The sequence below is a fragment of the Ursus arctos genome, unplaced genomic scaffold, assembly GCF_023065955.2.
Source record: "Ursus arctos isolate Adak ecotype North America unplaced genomic scaffold, UrsArc2.0 scaffold_26, whole genome shotgun sequence".
NCBI lineage: Eukaryota > Metazoa > Chordata > Mammalia > Carnivora > Ursidae > Ursus > Ursus arctos.
The window spans coordinates 43,246,566-43,267,545 of record NW_026622941.1 but is presented as its reverse complement, the minus strand read 5'-3'; the positions used below and the strand labels follow the sequence as shown (position 1 = coordinate 43,267,545).

The 20,980-nt window shown below is 54.5% G+C and overlaps 1 protein-coding gene across 9 annotated transcripts in view; it reads left to right on the top strand.

Moving 5' to 3' along the window:
* Positions 1-524: 524 nt before the first annotated feature.
* SMUG1 (single-strand-selective monofunctional uracil-DNA glycosylase 1) overlaps positions 525-20,980 on the top strand; it is a 46,886-nt gene continuing 26,430 nt past the window's right edge. Inside the window, exons 1-5 of one of the 9 annotated variants that reach the window (XM_057318769.1) lie at positions 655-770; positions 1,301-1,372; positions 1,858-2,112; positions 3,710-4,011; positions 5,052-7,778. In XM_057318769.1, the coding sequence (XP_057174752.1) occupies positions 2,103-2,112; positions 3,710-4,011; positions 5,052-5,579 (840 nt within the window). In that variant the 5' untranslated portion in view covers positions 655-770; positions 1,301-1,372; positions 1,858-2,102 and the 3' untranslated portion in view covers positions 5,580-7,778. The other 8 variants (XM_057318770.1, XM_026501687.4, XM_048216557.2 and 5 more) reach the window with 8 other exon arrangements.

Genomic DNA, 20,980 nt, shown 5'->3' with positions numbered 1-20,980 from the left:
TGCATGGCAGAGGAGGAAGAGAAGTCAATTGTGAAAGCCATGGAGACATAGGCTTGGGCAGTAATGGGAAATGGAAGAGTCTCAACACCATTACTAAAGAGTTGTTAGGAGATTCCAGAAGTGCCTCTGTGGATATTCTAGATACAGTCCTTGGAGGGCTGCAAAGGAGAGATCTCTTATCCTTGGGGCAGCAGGAGGACTAGAAATGGTCTTTTAGCCATTGTTAATACTCTCAGGTGAGTTTCGAAATTGGGGATGGTTGAAGTTCCTTGATTCGCAATCTTGTTCGGAAAAGTCTTATCGATGAATTTTTGTAAGGGTGTTGCCCTTTAGGGCTAGAAGCCAGGACCTCCGTGGTCTTTTCTGAGCTTGGCCTCTCCTAAGCTTGCTTTCTTTTTGCCCTTATGTAATGGATAAACTACAATCCCCAGAGTCACTGAGGGTTAATTTAACACGCCTTCCGGGGATTTGAGTATTTCCGGCGGAAGTTGCCGTGGCTACGCCAATGTCTTTCCCCAAACAAAGGAGACTACGATTCCCACTGTCCTCCGCGCCCGGGGGCGGGGAAGGGGACCGGAAACCGGATAGAGAGCTGAACCAGGTGAGGAAGTAGGAGCCTGGGAACCTGGGGTCCTGAGGGGCAGGGTTGGGGCTCTCAGGGTGGCGGGAAGGCGTCGGGCGGGAAGTCGGAATGTTTGTGTTTTGGGGCCCCTTGCTCTGTCTGGGGCTTGCCCCGGCAGAGGAAGAGTCGAGCCCACGGAACCGGCCTGGTGAGCCTGCGGGGACGTGGTTTTCCCGTCGGGCGGAGCCCGAGGGCGGACGCGGAGATTTCTTACGGACCCTTAGCCGGCGGCCCTCTCAGAACCAGCAGGAGGGATAAGTGGTGTTTTTGCGTCCAAGTTCTACCACTACTACTACTGTTAGTTTAGGATTTGCTCTTTGTCCCTGTCGATTCCTGGAGTGCCTCCAAGGGATAGGGGAATGGAGAGTGTCTTTGATTCCTTCTTCACTTCCTGGATTTAGTGTCAGAGAACCCAGAAGGCCAGACTTATTGCTGGGTCCCCCTCCACTTCCTTTGCACCTAGTATGGCACTGTAATTTATAATGTATCTGCGTTTCGTAAGTCTTTGGTTCTTGGTGGCTTCAGATAGGACTTTCAAGTTCCTCCTTTGGGTTCTCATAGTGTATTGTTTAGGAGGTTAAAGCTCAAACCACAGTGTATTACAGTTGTTTATCTGTCCTCTCAGTAGTTTATGAGCCTGGCCTACATTTTATTTGTTTTGGATTTCTTCCTCATCAGGAGAGGACCACAGTGCCTATCATGCAAGAGACTCATAAATATTGAAAAAAATAAATGAGTTAACAGTTGATGGTAGGTTGGATGGAATTTGTGGTTTTCATTTTATAGGGGAGTTAAATGATTTGCTTAAGAGAAACTTAGAGATGAAACCAGGATTAGAAGTGGATTCAGCTGACACCCAGACTTGGGTCGGGTGCTGTCAGATTAGGTTTGAAACTGAAACGCTACAAATAAAACCTTGTCATTCTTTTTTGTACCCTACAGCCTTGCTATCTCCAGCACAGGTCTGTAAAGATGAAAAGTAGGCTCAACCTAAGACTTGAGAGAGATCCCAGACCTGGAGCAGCCAGTGCATTAACACTGGAACTACATGGGGACATGCAAAGCAAGGGCTCCCGAGATATTTGAGTTCTCCATAGCTCCCTTCTTGGCTTTCGTTTGAGCCCAGTTGGCCCTGGTTAGCCATCTGGACAGAGCAGTAAAAGACTTCTGAGATCAGTCTGGAGAAGGGTTTCCTAAGTCTGGCCCTGACTTTTTTTCTCTCCCACTTTCTCTAGGCTAGGGTCCGAGAACAGGTTGATGGATCAAGCTGTTCTGTCAACCCTGAGGTCCCATGAGGGAGAAGAACCTTGATCCCTGCCCCGTGGGATGCCCAGACATGATGGAAACACACCCAGAGCCTGGCAAACCTTCAGAAACAATTGGAGTGCAAAGTGGACAGCTGAGCCCCGAGTGAACTCGGGCTGTAGAAATGGAGTGGAGTCCATCAGGAAAGACTTGTTGGTAGGTCGTTTTAAACAGAATGGAAAAAGGTAGGATGGACAGAATTGAGTGGGTGTTTGTTGACTACCTAATAAAAGCTAGGATTTTGAAGATATGGAGGGAAGTTGAACAGGACCTGGCTTCTGGTCTGCTCAAGTCTAGGGAGGGAGGCAAGGTGTGAATTCAGGAAGAAGCCACTACCCATGGCGACATGCAGTGGTTTTTAACCTTCATCAGCCATCAGAACCACCTGAGGAATCTTGTTTGAAATACGGATTCCCAGGTCTGACACCAGACCTACTCCTGTGTGGGGTTGGACTGGGAAGTTATGGCACTACTACAGTGTCCAAAGGAGGGCAGGCTTTACCAGTGGGATTGTTGGAGCTGCATCTTGAAGGATGGGTATGATTTGGATGTGTGGAGAGGCAGAGGAGTCACAGTCCTGGTTGAGTGAAGGAGTGTATTTGGTTGGGTTTGAAGAATGGCATATGCAAAGTTTTGGGAGTTGGGGTAGAAAAGACATTTTGAAAGAGTGAGTAGAATGGTCAGGCTGGAACACTGGGTTTGCATGGGAATTGTGAGAAGGAAGATTAGCAGGAATGGTCTTCATAGGCTATAGAACTTGCTGGAGTGTTCCCTCTGCCTCCTCTCTGCTTCTTCCCTCTTTCTTTTCTGCTTCTCCATTTCCTCCTTGCCTCCCAACCACTGCTTACATGTAACATCTCATTCCATCCATTTTATTACTATTATTGAGGGGATATTATTATTCCTCGCATTTGGATGAGAAAATCTGAGGCTCTGGCCATGGTTACATAGCTTGTAAGGATCATTTCTGAGTCTAGTAATCATCCTTCCCACCACTGAGGTTTCTTGAATGTGGGCAAGAAGCTGGGCTGGGTTTGGGGTGGGGGGTTGTGGGATTAGCAGGATGGCTGACAGAACCGTCTCAGGCAAGATGACGTGGGTGGTTAAGAGCATAGCCTTGAGTCAGGTAGTTTGGGTTCACATCCCAGCTTCGTTGCTTGCTAACTGCGTGACCCTGGGCAAGTTGCTTGATCTTACTAAGCCTCAGTCTTCTCACCTGTAACGTGGGAGCAATAACGCTCACCTCATGGGGTTGTTAGGAGGATCAATGAGGTGTACCTAGCACAGAGCAATTGCTCACCACCTGGAAGCAGTTGTAATTCGCCTTCTGTAATGAGTCTCTGGGCTCTGGCTGTGCACCTGCGTCTCACTTTTCAGCACATCGCTTTCCAGGACACAGCCCGTCCTGGCTGAGCTGCTTTTATTAAGGATGACATTAGAGGTGCTGAAAGTTTGCCACCAGTAAATATATATTGAAAACCTCCCATGTGCTTGGCATGGCCTACGAACTAGTGACTCAAGGCTTATGCCTGATGGAAAGGATGTCTGGAGCGGGAGATGAGGGTTATTGTCACCAGGTGACATAGGAAGTGGAGGGAGACTTGAAGCGGGAAGTGGAAGGGCCCTTCGCTACCAAGAACTGAGATGAGCTCAGTCAAACCTAGAGGGTGGGCGATGACTGACAGTTTCTTCTGAGCCCTGGAAAGGGTAGCCCTGACCAGTCCGGATCCCTCTCACTTTACGGCGGAAGGCTGATGCAGCCTCTGTCCGTCTCTTTTCCAGGTGGCAGTGACGTGGCGGTGCCCCAGGCTTATCCACTGGGGCCCCTCTATGAGCCTGCTAGTGCCCTAATGGAGCTGCAGCCTTGCCCTCGAAGCTTGGCTGAGGGCTTCCTGGAGGAGGAGCTGCGGCTCAATGCAGAACTGAGCCAACTGCAGTTCTCAGAGCCTGTGGGCATCATCTACAATCCTGTGGAGTATGCCTGGGAGCCACACCGCAGCTACGTGACCCGCTACTGCCAGGGCCCCAAGGAAGTGCTCTTCCTGGGCATGAACCCTGGACCCTTTGGCATGGCCCAGACTGGGGTAAAGGGTTTGGCTGCCCCTGGTGGGTGGAGTGGGAGGCTCCAAGGTGGGTGTTTGGCTGTGTGTGCTTTGGGGGAGGAGTGTGTGCACGGCTGCGGACATGTGTGCGTACGGGCCCCCTCTTCCCCTCCCAGTACACATGCTGGCTCCTGTGGTCTCAGACACTCTCCTGGCCTCGCTGCCCAGAGTTAACCAAGCCCATTAATGGTGGTTCCGTTTCCCCTGTGAGCTGTCCGCTAATTGCCTCTGCGAGCCTTCCTTCCGCCCGCCCCATCCTTACCTTACCTTGCCGGATCTCCTCTTTCCCTAGAGTGTGGTTGGGGTTGGGAGAGGGACCAGGAGAGGGACCAGGAGTACCCGGTCTCGGTCCTCGGGGAGACTGGCTGACGGGGGGTATGGATGAGATGCAGGGCTTTCAACCCACCTGCTTCTGTATCTTAGCTGAGGAGAGGCTCAAAACAGCGCTGGCTCTGGGGCCTGCCTGCTTTCCTTTCAGACCTTGGGATGAGTGAATGCCCCTCAGTGGGGGTGCTTGGCAGATGGGGGAGGGGAAGAGGCTTCAGGGCAGGAGGCTCAATCGCTTTTATTGACCCCAACTGGGAGATGAAAGGTGATCAATGATGATCGATGGAAATGACAGCCTCAGGCTCCGGGCTGAGAGGGCACCCAGAGAGCACTGGTCAGCCCTGTCCTTGTGCCTCCTCTAACCCTGGCTGTCTTTCTGTCTCAGACCGTCTGTCTGCCCCCAGTACTACCCATCACATCCCAGATAGTCCCATATACTCTATGTGGTTCCAAAGGCAAGTGGGGATAGAAGCAAACAGATTCTTCTGCACCACAGTCTACAATGAAAAATTGGAGAAAGATGGGCAGGATCAAACCATAAAGCCAGAATCCTTGTCTCAGGCCTTTGGGTGAAGGGGGTGGGGGTGGGGTGTCCAGGCTGGATCCTCATGGAGGGTATAGAGGGGTCAGCTGGTGCAGAACCCAGGTGTCAGATCTCCAGACTGAAAGCCTCCTGTCTCTCTCCCTCCTGGCAGGTGCCCTTTGGGGAAGTGAGCGTAGTCCGGGACTGGTTGGGCATTGGGGGACCCGTGTCGACCCCACCCCAAGAGCACCCGAAGCGACCAGTGCTGGGACTGGAGTGCCCTCAGTCAGAGGTGAGCGGTGCCCGGTTCTGGGGCTTTTTCCGGAACCTCTGTGGACAGCCTGAGGTCTTCTTCCGTCACTGTTTTGTCCACAATCTGTGTCCTTTGCTCTTCTTGACTCCCAGTGGCCGCAACCTCACTCCCGCTGAGTTGCCTGCCAGGCAGCGAGAACAGCTTCTCGGGGCCTGTGATGGGGCCCTCTGCAGGCAGGTGCAGCTGCTGGGGGTGCGGCTGGTGGTTGGAGTGGGGCGGCTGGCGGAGCAGCGGGCACGGCGGGCTCTGGCAGGCCTGATGCCTGAGGTCCAGGTGGAGGGGCTCCTGCACCCCTCACCGCGGAGCCCACAGGCCAACAGGGGCTGGGAGGCAGCGGCCAAGGATAGACTGAACGAGCTGGGGCTGCTGCCACTGCTAACAAACTGAGGGCCCCTGTGGCCCAGCACAGGACATGTTCAGGATCCCCACGTCATCCTGGGGCCAGCAGAGGACTACACGCCCCCTGGCCTGGAGCCACAAGGTCCTGGGCACCCTGGTTGCTGGGACCTGCCGCGGCAGTTTTGACACTACTCTGGCTTGTGCATTCGTCACCTTCCTTGGAGCTTTGCTTCTGCCTCTGTGGTAACTAACTCCGCGGAGACTTGGTTTCTGCTCTACCTCCCTGTTTCCTTGGGAGCCTCTGGTCAGCTGAGGGCGGCCTGGACAGTGACTTCTGCGGCCGCACGTGCTGTGTTAGACAAAAGATCCCGCGGGATCCGCACGCGTCCTCCTAGACCAGCTTCCTTCAGGCTGAGCCTTTTCCTCACAGGGACCAGGACAAAGCGAGGGATATGGATGTTAAGAGTGAACTTCTTACGGGATACTGAGACTGGATCAGAGGAAGAATTCAGGGTGGCAGCGTGAGGACGACCAGAAGACCTGGCTTGCTTCATCTTGGCTTTGAGAAGTCACGACTTTGTGAACTTGATGACTTTGGACGAATTTGATGAACGTCTCCAAGCCTCAGGATCTCATCTGTAAAACGGGGACCCCTACCTCATGGGGTTGGTGTGGGGATGAAGTGAGATAACACTTGAGAGTGCCTTGCGTCGTGCCTGGCAGGTGGGTGCTTCGGATTCTTCTTGCTTTTTTGCCTCCTGGCTGGGGTGTCACTGTACCACACTACAGAGGGCCCCCCCCCACCCCGACGACCTTGCTGGGTGAGTGGCAGATCCTTGCCCTACCAGAGATGGACCAACAACTTTATGAAAAATGCAGCCTGTGATTTTTCAGTCCAAGCATTAAAAACTCCTAAACTGGGGCGCCTAGGTGGCTCAGTCGGTTAAGTGGCCGCCTTTGGCACCGCTCGTCACCTCTCAGGTTGTGATCTCTAGGGTTTCCCACTCAGCGGGGGGTGTGCTTCTCCCTCTCCCTTTCCCTTTGCCCTTCCCCCACTCGTGCTCTCTCCCTCTCCCTCCCTCTCTCACATACATACATACATACATACATACATAAATAAATAAATAAAATCTTTAAAAGGAAAAAAAAAAGCTCCTAAACCCTTTTGTGTGGGTCCTTTTCTCTCCTGCATGTGAGAGGTGGAAGGAGTAATTTAGGTTTTCCCTTCTCTTACCTCTTCACTGTTGGCAAAGGGTTCTCGCGGGTATCTGGGGAGATGATGTAAACAGACCTCTCATTGTCTTACCAGAGCTTACGGTTCTCAGTCGGGTTTGTCTGCTACTCAGGGCCCTGTCGGGAGCAGATGATGGGTGGATGGGAGCACGCTATCTCCACCTAACTCGTTTCTTACGTCTGCTGGATGACTGGTTGGCGTGCCCCTTTAATAGGGCTGGGAAGGTGAATCAAGTTGGGAATAGACTGGATCTGGAGACCATCTTAATGAGGAACACATGGTTGGACTCTCTCCTGGGACAGGTCATCTCCGGCTTTCAAAATTAGTAAGATTTTTAGTATAGGGGAGTCGGGCTGGCTCAGTCAGAGGAGCGTGAGACTCTTGTCTCGGGGTTGTGAGTTGGAGCCCCATGTTGGGTGTAGAGATTACTAACATATATAAGATAAACTTTATTTTTGTTATTTTTTAAAAATACACTTTAAAAAAAACAAGTTTTTTTAGTGTAAGTGTCCCCTATTTGTATAATAAAGAATTGGACTGGCTTTTGTCATTGGTTCTTGGGAGGGAAGTCTCTGCATCCTTGGGATTTCCCAAGTGGTGGAAGTGTCTTTGTTATTAATGGAGGGCCCCACAGACCACACACCTGAGTTTATGCTGAAATTGACTCTGGAGCAGGACTATGCCAGATTAGACCATTTGATTAGAGGGTTGGGGCTATGAGCCAGGTGATACCAGCCTGAACTGGGGCTGGGGGTGCGGGCTGGAGATTGAATTCAGCCATGTGGTCAATGATTTCAGTCGATAATACCTATGTAAGGAAACCCTAATGAAAACTCGACAGACTTTGGCGAGCCTCCTAGATAGTGAACACAGCTGGGTGCTGTGTCCCATTTCCGTGAGGAAGTACCTAGAAGCTGGGTTGGGAACCCTCTCAGACCTTGCCTCTTGTATCTCTTTGTTTGGCTGGTCCCTATTTGTATCCTGAATAATAAAACCGTGGTTCTAAGTTTGTGCTTTCTTGAGTTCTGTGAGTCATTCTAGGGGATTATTGATCCGGAGGGTGTCATGGGAACCCCTTAATTTGTAGCCAGTTAGAAGTACAGGTGGCCTAGGGACCTCTGAACTTGTAGCTGGCATCTGAAGTCAGGGCAGGCTTGTTGGGGACTGTGCCCTTAAACCTGTGGAGTACGTGCTGACTCTGGGGAGTTAGCATGGGAATGGCATTGCAACCTGGCACCCCCACACACCTTAGACTCCTTTCCTCTCTGCTGTCCGTGCAGTGGCACCAAGCAGTTACTGGTGCAGGGCCCTCGATGAGACACTGGGATAGGTGCACAGAGATGGAAGCCATTGTGCCCCTCTGCATTAAGCTGGGGTAGAGAAGGCTCTCTGGAGGAGGTGGCCTTGCAGCTGGCCTTAGAGACTGGGAGTTCTGGAGAGCATCGTGATGTTCAAGGGGTGGCAAGTAGATGAGCACTGACTTGGCCCGGTTGGGAGAAAAAGCTAGAGAGGTAAGTTGGAGCCATCTTGTGAAGGATCTTGGATGTCAGACTTACCTTTGAGCATCTGAAGTCCAGTGGGGAAGTGAGATGCTCAGAACACACACACTTAAAACCCCCCGTAGATGGGATGCAGGGGCAGGTCCCGCAGGAGGCAGTGTAGGCACAACGGGGTCAAGAAGGGACGGGGGAGGCGATTATAGGGAAGGGGTCCTGGTGGGACAGTACAGTCTGGGTGAAAGCCTAGAACTGGGGGTGAGTCTGAGGAGCTGGAGTAGGGTCGGCCAGTGCAGAGGGGCACTAGAACGGTCGTGACCAGGGTGGTGGCTTGAAGACTTAGGTGCCGGCAGAGTCACTGCTGGCTCTGGCTTCTAGTAAAGCTGTTGTCCTCAATTCTTGGGGTACATCTTGTCCACAGGAGGCTGATTAGGGTGTTGGGCCTGCGTTTTCCTAAGGGCACTATGGTAGTCTGCCAGGGCTGCCATAACAGAAATGCCACACACCGGGTAGCTTAAACAACACGTTTATTTTCTCAGCATTCTTGAGGCTGGGAGTCCAAGACACGGATGTCAGCAGGTTTGGTTTCTCCTGAGGCCTCTCTCCTTGACTTGCAGATGGCTGCCTTCTCACTGTTTCCTCCCATGGCCTTTTCTCTGTGTGTGTCTCCCTGCTATCTCTTTTCTCACAAGGACACCAGTCTTTGGATTAGGGTTCCACCCTTATGACCTCACTTAACCTCAGTTACCTCTTTATTTTATTTTTTTAAAGGTTATTTATGTATTTATTCTAGAGAGAGAGTGTGTGTGTGCGAGAGAGAGCACAAGCAGGGGGAGCTGCAGAGGGAGAGGGAGAAGCAGGTCCCTGCTGAGCAGGGGCTCAATCCCAGGACCCTGAGATCCTGACCTGAGCTGAAGGCAGACGCTTAACCAGCTTAACCAACTGAGCCACCCAGGCGCCCCTCAGTTACCCCAAAGACAGTCACGTTGGGGGTTAGGGTTTTAACATATGAATTTGGGGGGATGGGAGACACAATCTGGCTCATAACTGGCATCTCAAGTCATGTCACTGTTTTTCCTGTCCCCCACCAATGTCAGCCTCTAACAAAAGAGGGTACTCCGTAGTGCCTTTCCTGCAGGCTGAGGGGTTGAGTGGTGGATTGGCTTAGTTACCTGATAGGGCTTAACCCACCTGACTGGCTGCTATGCCCCCACAATTCATTCTAGAGCAGTTTTTTTCAGTCCAAATGAGAGTGTCTTTAGGGAGGGGAAGCTCATTGTTTTCTACTGAGCCAAAGGGAATGGAGACTTGAACTGCTACAAAACAATATTGTGAGAAGTACTTCAGTGAAATTGAAGTGATCTGGGACCCTCTAGAGTTCTGCAGTCTGACACAGTAGTCACTAGCCAAGTGTGGCTGTTTAAGTTAATGGGGTGCCTGGGTAGCTCAATTGGTTAAGCCTCATGATTTCAGGGTCCCTGGGATCAAGCCCCACCTCGGCTCCCTGCTCAGCGGGGAGTCTTCTTCTCCCTCTGCCCCTCCCTCCCTTCTGCTCTTGCTCTCTTTTTCTCAAATAAGTAAATAACATATTTTTTAAAAATTTAAGTTAATGAAGTAAACTTACAAATTCAATTCCTCAGTCACTAGCCGTATCTCAAGTGCTGGGTAGCCACACATATACCACAGATATGGAACATTTCATCACTGCAGAAAGTTTTATTGGGTAGCACTGATCAAGAGATCAGTAGCTTACAGCCCTGCCTGTGACTGTGGGAGTTTTAAAAAAGGCACGTGTCTGAGTTCCACTGTAAGAGATTTTGATTTGGGGGGTGTGCAGTGCAGCCTGGTATCGCTTCTTCTCTTTGTGCTACGGATGTGCAGCCAGGGTTAAGGCAGGATTGCGCTGGGTGCCTTGAGGTCAAGGAGAGGGCCCCTTCGGTTCCCTTGCCCGGCATGTAACCCAGCACCCGGCACCAAGTAAGTGTTCAGCGCGACTATGCAAGTGATGCATGAATCTGGTTTTGGAGATCTACCCCAAGGTGCCCATCCAGGTAACACAAGTGTCCCCAGCGTTTGTTGCGTTCGCCCAGTGATGGCGATTGAAATTCTGGTTCAGAGGAGCGAAGGAGGCTTAGAAGGCCCATTCCAACACACGCGCATGCGCACGCACACACATCTCCACGCTCGGTGGTAGAGGCCAGGCTGCGCTTGGGTCAGGGTGCTTCTGAGACTGAAGATGGGAGTGTAAAGACTCCTCCTACTCTTTTTTTTCTTCTTAAACAGGATGGTGTAAAAGAAGATGGAGTCTTGGGTTTGACCACCGTGTGGTCTTTCACTTTCTCAATTCAACAAACACTTATTAATGTCGGTTGTGTGCCAGTCCCCACGCTAGGCACTGTAGGGAGGGACAGAGGTGAATTCCATGATTCTTTGTCCTCACGTTGCTCACTGCCCGGTGCTGGGACATACAGGCATATAATTATAATCAAAAGGAAAACGTGTTCTGAACAACTTCTGAACATAGCGCTCTGGACACACTGACTGAGGAAGGATTAGCACCCCCTTCCCCCAGTGTGGGCAGGAGGTGCGTGTGCCTGTAAGGGAGGGCGGGGACTGCAGGGGTCCCGCATCACTTGCTGTCTCCCACCTCCGCTGAGGGGACCTCTGTGGCAGATCTCCAAGAGTTTCTCAGCCCCAACTGCAAGGGGATAGGAAACAGGATGAAGGGAGGGGCTGGGGGCAAGGAATTGGCACAACTCAGGGCTGGGCGTGGCTCTGTGGGAAACTCCAATTTGATCTCTTGTTCCATGACCCTTTGGGATGGAAAACTGCAGGACGTTGTGTCAGGGGGCGTCCAGATGCTGGAGCAAAAAAGACTAGAACCCCAGCCTGGGCATAGCTGGGCAGAGAACATGAGTGGAATGAAGGGAATGGCAATTGTGGCCCAGCCCAGATGAAGTCTCGACTCTTCAAATATTCTTTTTATTTATTTATTTATTTATTTATTTATTTATTTATTTATTTATTTTTTAAGATTTTACTTATTTACTTGACAAGGAGAGAGCACAAGCAGGGGGAGCCGCAGGCAGAGGGAGAGGGAGAAGCAGACTCCTCACTGAGCAAAGAGCCCGCCGTGGGACTCGATTCCGGGACTCTAGGATCATGACCTAGCGGAAGGCAGACGCTGAATTGACTGAGCCACCCAGGTATCTCTTGACTCTTCAAATATTCTTGTTTAGGAGGATGTAGGCCAGCTACTTTGGTTTCCATTTTTTCCTAATGCCCCAAAGAAGGAAGCAATTTCAAGTGAAGTGTGAGACACCGAGGTTAGACACATGGATAAACTTCCCAGCTGTGACCATCAGGTGATGCAGAAATAAATTGCTTCAGGGGAAGCTGAATTGCTTTCTTCTTCAGAGGCCTTAATGCCAGCCTGGCCTCAGCCCAAGCTTACCAGTCAAGGTTGAATTGTAATATATTTGGGGGAACTTTCTCTCCCTTTTTTCTCTCCCTCCCTCTTTTGACCCTTATTCTGTCCAAAACAAAACAACTGCAATAGAATGTTCCTGCATATCTTTTTGCCCCTTCTTCTGCCCCTAGAACCCACTCAAGGCTCTTTGCCCCATGTCAGTCTCTAGGCCCTGCTTGCAGAGGGGGTGGCTGAGAGCCCAGAACAGTCCTTCACAGTGGCCTGTGCCAAACCGGGTTGCCATTTCCATTTTCATTAATTGAAGCAGCTTGACCCTGATCATTTCAGGCCAGCAATTTCCTGTCTGCTGGTTGGGAGTGTGTGGAGGACATGCTTAGCAGGTCATCCTGTCCTTCCATCTACCTTGATGGTGCTAACTCCTAGTCCAGGCTGCAAAAGTGGGTCTTATATTGATTAGAGAGAAGCCCAGCCTCGCACACATGCCGGGCCTCACCTCTTGGGATCTCAAACTGTCTGTGTTTTTAGGAAGGCCTTCCTGGTGTCTACCCTCACGCCTACCTGTTGTAACTTGGGCTCAGTTTGTTTGCTTCTTGGTTCAGTTTTAAGAAATTTGATGACTGATGCAGTTGCCTCTCAGGACCCCATCTGGTGATGCTTTCTCCTGTGGCCTGGGAGAAGGCGATGTCTCTGGAGGAAGGGTTTGCCTTCCACCCCTGGAAAGACACACAGTCAAGCAATGGGGGGGTGTGATGGCTTTGCTCTGAGTGTGAGAGTGCATGTGTGTTTGACTCCTTACCTCGCTTTGAGGAGGGTCTGTGTGTCACCCTGGGAGGTCACCGGGTTAGTAAGGTCTTGTTCCTGTGTGCGGTAGTGTCACTTGGTAAGAACCATTCCAGGGGGAGGTGATGTGCTCCCTCTGGAGCGTGGGTCTCCTACACTTGGGTACTTCTGTGATCCACCGGGTCTCTTCTGTCTCCGCATTTTTAATCTTCCAGAGGGACACCTGTGTAATTCGGCGCGACCCGTTTCTGCTGCTGTCGCGTCTTTGTGTGTCTGTGCTTGCGTGCCTCTTCGGGGGACTTGTTGTGTCTTTCTGAGTGTCCTCTGGCTCCGTTTGGGCGGGGGAGCGGGCTGGGGGGACCGGGAGAGGGAGCCGTCGGGGCGGGGAGCGTGTGCGGCGCGGTGCGCGGCAATCTGTGACTCGGAAAACAGATTTGCGGAGGAGGCGAGCAGCCCGGGCGTGCGGAGCGTGCGGGGCGGGGGCGGGGGCCGCTCTGGCCCCCAGCTCCTCCGCAGTCCAATTAAATAACATTTAAATGCATAACCAGCCCGCGCGGCGATGAGGCTGGAGATTGGAGCGGGGCGGCGGCGGGCCGCGCAGCGGCGTTTTGTGGAGCTCAGCGATTCTGGCGGCAATTTGCCCGCGCGGCGCGGCTTTTACGAGCCGGCTCCCGGCGCCCGCCCCGCCCCGCCGCCCCCGCCCCCCCCCCCCCCCCCCCCCCGCGCCTGCTCCGCGGCCTTCTGCTCCGTCCGCGCGCCCCCCGCGCCGCCGCGCCCCCCTCCGCCCCCCCCCCCGCCTGCTCCGCGGCCTTCTGCTCCGTCCGCGCGCCCCCCGCCCCGCCCCGCCGCCCCCGCCCCCGCGCCTGCTCCGCGGCCTTCTGCTCCGTCCGCGCGCCCCCCGCGCCGCCGTGCCCCCCCCTCCGCCCCCCCCAGGCTGCTCTGCGGCCTTCTGCTCCGTCCGCGCGACCCCCGCCCCGCCGTGCCCCCCCCTCCGCCGCCCCCGCCTGCTCCGCGGCCTTCTGCTCCGTCCGCGCGACCCCCGCCGTGCCCCCCCCGCCCCCCCCGCCTGCTCCGCGGCCTTCTGCTCCGTCCGCGCGCCCCCCCCGCGCCGCCGCGCCCCCCTCCGCCCCCCCCGCCCCCCCCCCCCGCCTGCTCCGCGGCCTTCTGCTCCGTCCGCGCGCGCCCCGCCCCGCCGCCCCCGCCGCCCCCGCCCCCGCCCCCGCGCCTGCTCCGCGGCCTTCTGCTCCGTCCGCGCTCCCCCCGCGCCGCCGTGCCCCCCCCTCCGCCCCCCCCAGGCTGCTCTGCGGCCTTCTGCTCCGTCCGCGCGACCCCCGCCCCGCCGTGCCCCCCCCTCCGCCCCCCCCCCCCGCCTGCTCCGCGGCCTTCTGCTCCGTCCGCGCGACCCCCGCCCCGCCGTGCCCCCCCCGCCCCCCCCGCCCCCCCCCCGCCTGCTCCGCGGCCTTCTGCTCCGTCCGCGCGCCCCCCGCGCCGCCGCGCCCCCCTCCGCCCCCCCCCCCGCCTGCTCCGCGGCCTTCTGCTCCGTCCGCGCGCCCCCCCGCGCCGCCGCGCCCCCCCTCCGCCCCCCCCCCCCCCCCCCGCCTGCTCCGCGGCCTTCTGCTCCGTCCGCGCGACCCCCGCGCCGCTCCCCTCGGCTCCGCGCCTCTCTTTGTCTGGCCTGCCCGCCGTGTGCCCGGCTCTCCCGACGGCGCCGTCTCGGCCTCGCCCTCGGCCGCACCGCCTGGCTCCGGCCATCTGTCACCTTTTGCTTCTCTCCCCGCTTCTGCCTCTGACTGGGACCCCCTTTTCCCGACCGGTGCGCTGGCGGCTTCTCTCTGCACCACCAGCTCCTCCGCGCCCCTGGGGCCTCCGCACCCTCGCGCTCCCACGGCCTCCCCTTCAGCTCCCTTGCCCGCCCCACGACTCAGGGGCCTGCAGCCCGGCTGTCTGGCCTCACCAGCCAGCCTCCACCCCTCAGCCGGCCTCCACGTGGGTGCTAATGGGGGTCGATGACCGGGAGCAGCAAGAAGGGGCAGAGGAGGGAAGGGGAGCATAGGGCAAGAAGTGGGGAGTGGGGTGGCCTTGATGCGCCCAGGCCCGACTTGGGCGATGGTGGAAATCAGTAGTCAGGACTGAACGACTGGAAGAGCCCCATTCTTCCCTGCGCCCTTTAGGGGCCTGGCAGGGAGGACTGCCACATTCGGGGCCAGGAGGTCCACAGAGTACCAGACAGAGGTGATGTCATCAGGTTTGCTGCTCTTCTGAGGGTCGGCCAGAAAGTAGGGTCCTTCCTGGGGAACCAGAGCGGGGCCAGTCCCCTCTAAGGAGGAAGGCAGAGCAAGCAAGACGAGCCATTTTGTTTCTTGTGCAGAGCCAGACTCCGTTGTCTCTCCTTCCTCTCCGCTCTCTTGCTTATCCCTGCTCAGGCCTCAGCATATGGAGCCTGCCAGTCACCAGATGCTCCGTGCCCATGCAGATTTCTGGGGGAAGAGGCTTCCTGACAAGGGGAGCAGCAAGGGCGACGGCCCTGAGAGCATGTCTGGCATGTTGGAGGAACGGTGAGGAGGCTGATGCGGCCTGAGCACAGAGAGTAAGAAAAGAGACTAGGTGATGGGTCGGAGAGGCAAGCGGAGCCAGACCGCGTAGGGACCAGTGAGTCACAGGGAGGCCTGTGACTCACTGGGTGGTTTTGAGCAGGGGAGTGACTCCTTGTATTTCTACAGAAAATTCTTACTGTTCTGCTGAGACTGAGCAAACAAGTGCAGGAGCAGGGAGACCCATTAGGAGCCTCCGGCCGCCGCAGGTCAGAGATGATGGTGGCCTGGACCACTGACATGGCCGTGGAGGTGGTGACGACTAGTCACATTCTGGTTATACTTTGCAGAGAGAGCCAAGGAATTTGCTGATGGGCCAGATGGAGGGTGTGAGGGAGAGAGAATGGAGTCAGGGGGAGGCCAGGGATTTGGCCCGAGTGATGAGAACCAAGGAGTCATCACCATGAACTGACATGGAGACAACCTCAGGAGGAGCTGGCTTTGGGAGGGGGTCAGTGTGGGATATGTGAGGTTTGAGATGCGGAGTGGAGGTGTCTGGTGGGCAGATGGATACACAGGGCTGGAGTTCAATAGGGAAGGTCAGGCTGGAGACACAAATTTGGGAGTCATCACTGACACTGAACGAGATGCCCTGAGGAGTGAACGCAGATGGGAAATCGAGGACATCCAATGACTAAGTCCAGGATTTCAATATTTAGAAGTTGTGGAATTGCAAAAAAAACAAAACAACCCCCCCCCCCCGCAATCCTGAGACATCACAGGCAAGAAAGATTTGGGGATGCATGGGGTGGGCAGTTCCTCACTGGCCTGTATCCAGGTAGTCCCAGCGCGCTCACTGGGTCACGACTTTATTCCCCTCCAAACTCCACACGCCAGGCAGACTGGCCACCTCATGCCACCCCTGCTCAAGGACCGATGAGAGCTCCCGAAGCTCAGCGTCTGGTCTCAGAGCCAGGGAGAGAGAGTTGGGGTGGGAAAGGACTTGACCTTGGTTTGCCTTGACTGCTTTGCCAGTAGGGAAACTGAGGCCCTGAGAGACAGTGTTTCGTCTAAGGTCCCTGTGTCAGTAGGGGCCAGGGCTCCTGAGACATAGTTGAGGGCTCCCCTATCACCCCACGCTGCCTTTTGGACCACTTCTCAACGAGCAGCAAATGTTTACTGAGGGCCCAATTATCCCCGCTCTGTGCAGAATAGCAGTGGAGGGCGCTGAGGGCCCCAGGAGAAACAGATGATGTCATTTGTGCCCTCAAGAAGCTTGAACTAAGGATCCCTGAGTAATTTTCCTGTTCTTTTCCCATCTCTTCACTTTCATTCCTTATGACTCCCCAACATGGACTCTCTTCTTCCCCTACTTTATGCCCTAGGTCTTTCCTTCCCTCCACCCTGCTCCAACACTTTCTTCCAGAAGTGTCCCCAGATCACCATAGATTACCCTACCACCAGGTAGCCCAGACCCCACACCTAAGGGTCCATCATCTTTAATTCTTTTTCCCTCATCTCTTATACTCAGTCCATATGCAAGTTCTGTCAGCCTTATCACCAAATACATCCCACATCTGACCGCATCTCCCAGTCTTAGCCACACACTCTTTGTCCCGCCTGCACTGCTGACCACAACAGCTCACTGACAGGCCTCCCTGCTTGTCCCCCTGCATATTCTCCACACAGCCGTCTCTCACCTACAGCCCCCACCCCATCTCCTAAGTCTGTGTGCTGCTTACTAGTCCTGTGCCCTTCAACCAGTCCCCCTGCCCAGTGTGACCTCTCTTCTCCCCTCTCAGCTCCTGGGGTAGAGGTTGCTGGGGCTGTCCTCCCCCTTCAGGAGAGCCCTTGAGGACCCCTGTTGTGGGAGGCCATCTGCCTGCAGTTGGGATGGGGGGTGTTGTACTGTCAACGGAGAGGTCAAGAAGTAAGATGGCGTGTGTCTCTGAAGTGGCCAGGTACATTCAAGGAGTTTGTCTTAGACCCACTTTTCCTCATTTCCATCTTCTCTGTTTCTTCCTGTTCAGCATTCTCCCTCGTTCTCATAGCTCCTTCCCTTTTGTCTCACCAACTGACTCTCTTTCTTCGAATTGGGGGATGAGAAGGCTCCCTCAGGAACCTCAGGCTCTTGAGAGATTCTCCCATTGAATGCACCCCTGTTCCTGACCCAGGGAGCTGCGCTGGAACGACCAGATGAGGAAACATTGATCTCATCTTCTCCAGCTTGGGCGCCTGGGTCTGAGTCACTCCCCATTTTATCCCTCGTGCCCAGCACAGCACTTTGCACCCAGTGGGTGCTTATTAAATATTTATTAAAAGGATAAAGGAATGACTGAATTGATGTCTTAGGCATTCAGCTTCCCTGTTGGGCCCCTGGCCTGGCCTTTCAGGTGTTTTAAACGAGTGCCTTCAAACTTTAATGTGTGCGTGAACCATCTGGGGATCTTGTTAAGCTGGAGAATTGGATTGACCAGATCTAGGCTGGGGCCTGAAAGTTTGCATTTCTAGCACGTTTCCAGGGGTGCTGATGCTGCTGGTTCTCAGATCACATTTCGAGTAACAAGGCTCTAAGGGGAGGTGTGTCTCAGATGGAAGGGAACACCCCTCTAAAATTGAAAAAGAGAATGATGAAGATTGAGAAAGACTGGGAGATAGTGAAAAAGGAGCCAAAGGAAGAAAGGAAGGCCACCACCACTGGTTTAATGGCCCCAAAGCCTCTCGGAAGCCTGCATCCCAACAGTGTCCAGAAGCCCAGGGGCACCGGCGACATCTCCCCGTCCCGCACAGCCTCTGTCTCCTGGAGGCCCTGCCCCTGACTTGGAGTGGGGCTCTGGAGACAGCTGCCACCTTCGTGTCCCTGACTGTCTCCCACAGAAAAGAAAGCTGGGCAGAGAACAGGCTTGGGGTCTTTGTTCGATTCCACAAACATTACCCAGACTGCCTCTCAGCACTAGGCACACTGGGGAACAAGAGCGGGGAGACCCAGCTTCGTGGGGAGGGAGACAACTTGCATGAGCGAGAGAAGCTGATTTGAATTTGGCCTTGGAGGATGATGGGGGAGAGCTTTGTTGAGCATCTGGGAGCCCCAGGATGGAGAGGGTGGAGAGGGCACTTGGGGCCAAATGGGCTGGAAGCACGTGGGTTCAGGGCAGGTTCCTTGAACCATAAGGGGTCCAGCAGCAGCAGGGAGAGGGTGAGTGATGGAGGAAGGAGAAGTTGCGCGGCTTCTTCTGGGTCTGCCCTGAGGGGGCTTTAAGTGCCAGTCTGTGGAATCAGTACTTTGACGTGAATGCCGATTTCTTCTATATGCATTAGGGAACCATGGAAGGGAGTTCCATGAGATGTGTGTGTTGGAAGCCATGCTTCCAGGAAAGGCTTTGCCTTCTATTGGTTTCCCCGGCCTACCGGGGAGGGACCCATCTCTGTGTGTCCTCTTGTTAGTCTCTCTGCACTCACTGGAAGCTCCGTCAGGCTTTGAAGGTGAGAGGGTGGTGCCTGGGTTTGGGAAGAGCTGGCGGTGGTCCCGCCCTTCCTCACCGTGGGAGTGAGCTAATTTTGTGATGTGGGAAGTTTCCTGAACTTCTGCCTTAACTCCAGGTTCTTTTAAGCAGGAGCCCCCAATGAGGACAGACTGTTTCGGGAAAGGGGGAGGGGAAATCAGGTCAGTTTTTCATGGCAGCTGAGCAAGTAACAGCATGGCTGGTCCGTGCTGGTGAACACTTGGACCCACGCCCTCGCCCAGGAATGTGCTGCAGTCTCTTGTCTCATCAACCACTCAAAGCGCCCTCAGTGTTTCAAGGCCTGGAGTGGGTGCCCCTGGGCATGTCACCAGTGCCATTTGCTTGGAGGCTTTCTTGCTTAGGAACTCCCGCACTGGTCGGGCCAGGTGTCAGCCTTCCTAAGAACCAACTTGTGAGTTTCACATGTATGTATTTCGCACACAGGCATAGCTAGGTGTAGGCCCCACCCTTTTTTTAAAGATTTTATTTATTTGAGAGAGAGGGAGAGCGAGAGCACGAGGAGGATGAAGGGCAGAGGGAGAAGCAGACTTGTTGCTGAGCAGGGAGCCCGGGACTCTGGGATCATGACCTGAGCCGAAGGCAGGCACTTAACTGACTGAGCCACCCAGGCGCCCCATGGTGTGGGCCCTTTTTTGCTGGCTGCTGGGGAAGGGGCAGCATTTTTGTGATTGTGGGAGGGAGCCCCACCCCTGCACATCTGGAGTTTTCCTTAACAGGGATCCAGGTTTTTCCTCCCTGTATGTCCCTGTCCTCTGTCACTTTCTTTTTTTTTTTTTTTTTTAAAGATTTTATTTATTTGACAGAGATAGAGACAGCCAGCGAGAGAGGGAACACAAGCAGGGGGAGTGGGAGAGGAAGAAGCAGGCTCATAGCGGAGGAGCCTGATGTGGGGCTTGATCCCATAACGCCGGGATCACGCCCTGAGCCGAAGGCAGACTCTTAACCGTTGTGCCATCCAGGCGCCCCCCTCTGTCACTTTCTAACTTGTGCTCCTTCCTCCCTCAGGCTGGAAATTATGCCAACAGGGAGGGCAGATTTTGTTTCCATGGGGGGGGTTGTTATTTTCATCTGAGTTATTCTGGATCCCCTGGCTGATGTGCCACTGAGCAGAAGCAGCTGGGAGCAGCCATCACCAGCATCACATGGAAGGTGGGTAGATAGATGGACAGGCAGGGACTTCGTCCCAAACAGGCCACTGAGGAGTGGGAGGGGGAGCTGAGTGGGAGGGGGGCAGGAACCCCGTCTGAGGGCTGTCACGGACACACCTCAGCCATTCCCCAGCTCTGGGACAACATTGTGTGGGCCCTGCCTCTCCCTGGGTCCCATGGCCTCTGACCTTTGTAGTCCCCACTGTCCTCGAGCTCTTTCAGCTGAGTCCCCCAGCTCTCCTCGAGCAGCTGTGCCCAGCACATCTGAGGCACAGCTTCCACCTTGTGGGGTGAAGGGAGAGGTGTGTGTCCTGGGTGTTGATCGCGCTGTTGACGTGCGGCACCCAGTAGGTGCTGAGTACGTGACCGACGGACACGTGGGGGAACTTCTGCTGTAGGTGAGGAGCTTTTAGGCCACGACCTGATTTCATGTATTTCCAGTGTTAGGACACTGACGGCTAAATTTAGGTTCCCCTGCGGTAAGTCTCCATCCTTAGGTTTCCTTTCCTGGAACATTTTCTTACCCCGCCTCCTTGTTTCTCCTTTCTTACTTTTTCCTGAGTGTTTTCACACTCTCTTATATCTGTGTCTGAGACGGTAGATCATCTCAGATCTTTTGGGCAGGAATGCGGGGGAGAAAACGGCATCTCTGAAGATATTGTCACATTTCACTTCAGCCAGTGCGTCATTTCTTTTTGGTTGCTATGGCGGGTCCCCAAACGAAGGCGCTGCCCATCAGATGCAATCACACCTGGTCCTGGAGGTCCGAGGGTGGGGGTGGGGCTATAGAGTGTGCAGAAATCCAGTCTGAAGTTTGGTGAGGAAGCGTGATCCGAAGAGGGGAATCAAGGGAGGACAAGAGAAGAGAGAATTAGAAAGAAGGTCAAGCAGGGGCGCCTGGGTGGCTCAGTCGTTAAGCTTCTGCCTTCGGCTCAGGGCGTGATCCTGGCGTTCTGGGATCGAGCCCCACATCAGGCTCCTCCGTTGGGAGCCTGCTTCTTCCTCTCCCACTCCCCCTGCTTGTGTTCCCTCTCTCGCTGGCTGTCTCTCTCTCTGTCAAATAAATAAATAAAATCTTAAAAAAAAAAAAAAAGAAAGAAGGTCAAGCAAAGAGGAGAGATCAGAGGTGAGGCAAAGGCGGAGGGACATAGGATCTGGGCCTCAGCTTGTCATCTGTACAATGGGGCTAATAGGGCCGCTGCTAGGAATCCGAGGGTTAACACAGGTGACGTGCTTAGCGGGTAGTAAGCATTATATAATTGCTTGATAATGATAATAATAAATGAGGTAATATTGCCTGCAGCAC